General features: G+C 38.3%; 1 gene segment (V, D, J or C); it reads right to left on the bottom strand.

Moving 5' to 3' along the window:
• Nucleotides 1-1567: 1567 nt before the first annotated feature.
• LOC102003183 lies at nt 1568-4262 on the bottom strand. The segment is given in 3 exon segments: nt 1568-1902; nt 2039-2115; nt 4243-4262. Coding segments are annotated over 3 exon segments (432 nt in total).
• Nucleotides 4263-5448: the final 1186 nt, after the last annotated feature.

Genomic DNA, 5448 nt, shown 5'->3' with positions numbered 1-5448 from the left:
AGTGTCAACATGCACAGAATCAGCTATTTATTCTATAACTTTATTCACGTTCTCTCAGAGTTTCACTTTCAGTTTTATCTCTTCTCCTTTCTTGGCCATCACTTATTCTTTGTTGGTTTATTTTCTCTTTATCCATTCAGTATGTCACATGAGCTTATCACTGAGAAAAAAGAGAAACACAACTACATGCTTTGACATCAGTGTACCAACTGCATAGCAAATGTGCCGTGACTGATCATCAGCAGGCTTTGCTAGTTTTACAATTAGTCATCAATCATAATACCGTGTTATGTATATGATTTGTGATCTGAAAAGCCACAATGGTGTTTGTGCTGTATATACATAAATTATTTCTTTTGTGTGAGTTATATACTCAACTAATTAAAAAGACCTAGAGAAGTGGCCTTCTTCTTTAAAAAAAAAAAAAAAAAGAGAAGGCTAAGAAAGGAAAGTGACAAAACTAAAACAGTTATCTGCAAAGTCTTCAATGTCAGCATCAGTAATCTGCATTGTAGCATTGCTCCTCAGCCTCTAAGACAGTGACTTATGAAAACTATCCATTCTCTCTTACTTATTTGTTCAATGATCCATTTCACAACCCAAACATTTATGGGTAAATAAAACGATATGATATAAATTGCTGATATAAATGACAAAACAAAACAAAACATCCAGTATTTGCAAAGTCACCATATTATCTGCATTGAAATACAAAGATATTTTTTCCTTTCCATCCTTCCTCCCTCATAATCCTTGCTATCATCTTCCATTTCATTTCTATCTATTCTTTCTTTCTGTGCAATAAACGTATTATGGAATCTAAGATCCCCTCCACCACAAATCTTCAGATAAAGATTTTGATCTCAATACAGTTTTCCTTTTCCAGATTCTGCACGTTTCCTGTCTATCTTGAACAATGTTTTGCTGGTAGAAAGCCAGTCCACTGAGAAACTATGGAAGGTAGGATACCTTGTTATGGGTAACCTATTTTGGAGAACACCAGTGCATTTACACCATATAATTTTCCCAAAACAAAGTTAATAAGAGTTCCATCATCACTTTCCATAGGTGTAGTTAAGTGTAGGACTCTCTTTTCCTCCCTTTATTTCTTATAATTCTTTTTTTAAAAACGTATTATATCCTGTGTCAAAGAGTGTCTCAAAACTCGCCTGTCTTATTTCAGATTATCAGAGGGAACCCTCATGTGCCACAGCTGTATGTATGGACACAGTGTCCCTGGATGACAGGGACAGTATCAGGGAGATGAATTATGTGTAAGAATGAAAATAAGGACCATTTTATTTATTTTGAAGTTTTCTGTTTTAAGAATCACAAAGTTATGTCACGGTTGAGAAACTACCAAGGTAGACTATGCTGTCTCCTGCTGTGCAAACATTTTGTGTGAGAAACATTTATTTCTTGCTCTTCTGCTGGTTTTTTGGCATCGATTTGGCTGGGTTTTATGCCACAGCACTGTGCAGTACTTGGCAATCACAATAAACTAGCTCTTGGTCCCTAAACTAGAGTGATCCCAAAGGCAGACAGCAGCCAGGCCCCTTGTCCCAGCTCAGGGTTTGTGCTCGGCTCCCCCTGCAGTTCCTGCCACTGTGTCACCCAGCGCGCAGTAGTACACAGCCGAGTCTGACGCTTCCACTGAGGCTTTCTCCAAGTGGAAGGAGCTGCTTTCTTTATCATACATGGCTTCAAACCCTTTGTTGCTTCCCTTGTCGTTGGCTTTTGAGACTCTGAAGAGGAGCTGTGGACCTTTTCCAGGGTATTGGACATACCAGAACAGGGTAGGATATACTGAGCTTTCATAGGTACAGCGCACAGTCAGGGAGTCCTTTTCTGAGAGGGTCACTTGGCCTTCTGTCTGAGCCACTGAGTCTCCAGTATTTCTTCCTAGAAAAAAAAATCAAGTTCAGTGCTTGTTACACTTATCATGATCTGGCTTCTGGCTCTTCCTGAAAAAAAAATGGTTAAAAATTTCATCAACATTATGTAATAGATGTTAAGCTTAAAGTGCCATTTTACTTACCAAACATTAAAAATAGTGCAATAATTGATCCTGGAGAACAGTTCATTGCTAAAGCCTCTGAAGACCTTGAGTCTTTTCTTAATGTAAGAAAAGTTTAAGCTCACAGTGAAAAACAGTTGTGAGCTCAGGAAATGTGTAAGTGTGTTAGGAAGATGCACCCCCTTGTGGCAAAATACTAAATTCAGTTGATTATTATTAAGCTATTCTCTCAAAAGTCAGTGCTGTATTCTTACCTCTAGCTTTTTTTTCTAAGACACCTGTTGACTGTCAAGTGATTCAATTTAACTCTAAAATTTTTCCCTTTTTAGTGCATATGGATGATTCAGAGTAATAGGCTCCATCTTGGCATTGTCATACATTTACTTTATCATACCTTGATCACATCTACCGCTATTACCCTCCACTCACCCTCCCGTATCCCATTCCTCTTTGTCTAGTCTCTCTTGTACATTCCTGACATCTTTTTCAGTATGTATATTTCTTAACAAACTAAAAATAGAAATATCATATGATCTAGCTGTTCTACCCCATGGTGTACAACCAAAGAAATTAAAGTTGGCATACTTTATGAACGTCTGCATATCTACATTTATCACACAACAACTCACAATAATGAAGTTATGGAATCAGCCTAAGTGCCCACTAATGATAAATGGATGAATAAAATGTGCCATGTATATACAATTCTCATTCAACCATAAAAACATGAAATTATACCCTTTGCAGGAAAGTGGGTGGAACTAAAGAGCATTATGTTAAGCAGTAAAATCTAAACTCAGAAAAACAAGTGTCAAATGTTTTCCCTCATATGTGGAATCTGGGCCGTAAATAGGCATGTGCTCTCCAACAACACCTCTCAACAAGTACATGGAAAATGTATATCCTTCAACAGCACCCCCTTGGAAGGCCCAGTTGGGAGAGGGTTGACGAACCACTCCTCATCCATTTACTGTGAGGAGACAGGCTTTATGGCTCACACACACACGCAGTGGAATAATACCTTGCTTTTCTCCATTGTATGAGTAGCATTCCAAGGAACAGCTGATTTAGCATATGTTATGAAAGAAAAACGGTGTCTCTTTACAAATAACACAAGTTTGCCAAGTTTGCAGTGTCCTTCAGATAATACTTATCTGGACACTCCAGTCCCTGTCCACTTACAATGTCCCCTTGAGATGGCAAGAGCCTTGGAAACACAGAAGGCTGTCTCAGGGACCTATGCTGAGCCCTCTACGTTTTCTTAAAGATGATACACCTGTGAAGACAATGGGAGCCAAATTACATTCTTTGAGCAGGAATTTGACGAAAGACCTCGGGTGTCTCAGTATTTTTTTTCATAGTCAAAATTATTATGTTGGGCAAATGCACTTATTTAATTGAGTCACCCACAGAGGCCAGATTCAGGGACAAGCAAATTTATTGGGGGCCGGTCATGGGCACCAGTACATGACCAAGCACTGACCCCAAAGGGCAGGAGGGCAGAAGAGTTATGCAGTTCTAGTTCTAGGTCTAGTTCTGGGTCTGGGGGAGGTGGTTCTGATATAATTTAGTGCCACTACAGAAATACTGCAAAGCAGGGGCTTAGCTTGTGACAGAGGAACAAACGTGTTTGACATTTTACATAGGGGACAAGCAGTCTTATGACAGAGCATGGGGTGGTATTGGATTAGGTATCTATGACAACATTTACAAGAAACAAATTTAAGGAAACAGAAACTTAAAATGGCACTAGAACACAAAATGGTGCTGGTTTAGTTTTATTTCCCATATCAATTATGGTACCTTTGAATAGGTCACAGTTTCCTCTGTCACCAGTCTCTTTGCTCTATGTTGTTATTCAGACCATTTCTTTTATTTATTACTTCATTCAATAAATATTACAGGATATCTACACGAGACCATATGAGGCTAAATTTCAACCAGTATTGGAATAAGGCTTTGTTAATATTCACTAGTTATATTTGCACTGAAGTTTAAAGTTTACAAAATGCTTTTATACATATCTACTGCTTGATCTTCACAGCAACCCTAAAACTAAACAAAATCATTAATTTGTGCATTAGAAATCATTGAATTAGGGAGACAGTCAGTTTACACCCATGGCTACTATTCTTGTAGTCTTAGAACAACCAGTACTACATTACAATTGTAAATTGACCCTTCCCTGGTATTTTATGTTACTCCTAACAGAATAGTAATCTTACAGCAACTGCCTCAGCACCATCGCTGTAAAAGGCTTCAGCAGGTCTACTTGCAGTTTGACTGCTACAGTGCTTCTCAATTCAGCCTGCACATTATGTACACCAGGCCAGAACCCAACCATCAGAGATTCTGATGCAATTGATATGGGGTAGGTGTCAGCCAACACCTGCTAATTCTAATGAGCAACTAGGGACTAGAACAACTGAGACACACAGGCAGTCTGTGCCAAGAGAATGATATATTCCCTCTGCTCAAAAGTGATGCCTGAGCCTGGCAGGGTGGCGCACACCTGTAATCCCAGCACTCAGGAGGCTGAGCTAGAAGGATCATCATGAGTTGAAGGCCAGTCTGTGCTTCATAATGAGTTCAAGGCCAGCCTGAACTCTATAGTAAGACCTGGTCAAACAAACAACAATAAGTAATGCCAGAGTCTTTAATCTGGAGGCAAAACAAACAGGGAACTGCCCTTCTTTTTCTTTTCAAAAGCAGAAGTATTTTCTCCCCCTTTCTGAAGTCAGGATTGTTGTAGCATTTTGCTTTAACTTTGTAACCCAGGGAAAGGTCTTTGCAGTGGGTTACCACTATGGCTATTCTGCCTGGATGCTGCAGGCCCCAGCTGTGGGTTGTTCATACCTGCTCAGAAAAAGAAGCTCCCTGGAAACACAAAAACTTTGATGGGAGTAGACATGTATAACAGTGTCACAGTGCAATGAGCCTCTCTATTCTGAGGGTTTCAAAACACCCATTTAACCTGTGTTGAGCAAAATACCTCAAAGAACACGTAGAAATTTATACCATTAAGTTATGGTGACATTTAAAACTGGAATTTATACACTTTGATCCCAGGAAACTACTCTTGGATATATTTAAAATGATGTCCAATTATTTTTTAAGCTTATATATTTAGTTTTTCATTTTAAAGAGAAAAGAACAAAAACAAAATAATAAAAAAGACAAAAACAAAACAACACAAAAACTATAAAAATGATGAAGAATTTCTAAATAAGATGATAGGAAATCAACAATGGTTGTTGTATTACTTATTGTTATCTTCAAAGTAGTTGCTCAAGTTATGAGATGTAGGTATGCAAGACTGATCAAACAATTAAACATTAACTGTTCCTTTCAATAAACCAATAGAAATTAGTAGTACAATTATCTTAGCTATCTTGCATGTGTGCGCGTGTGTGTGTGTGTATATTCCCTTC

The sequence above is a fragment of the Chinchilla lanigera genome, unplaced genomic scaffold (assembly GCF_000276665.1).
Source record: "Chinchilla lanigera isolate Chin_1 unplaced genomic scaffold, ChiLan1.0 scaffold00149, whole genome shotgun sequence".
NCBI classification, from domain to species: Eukaryota; Metazoa; Chordata; class Mammalia; order Rodentia; family Chinchillidae; genus Chinchilla; species Chinchilla lanigera.
This window is presented reverse-complemented; position numbering and strand designations above follow the sequence as displayed.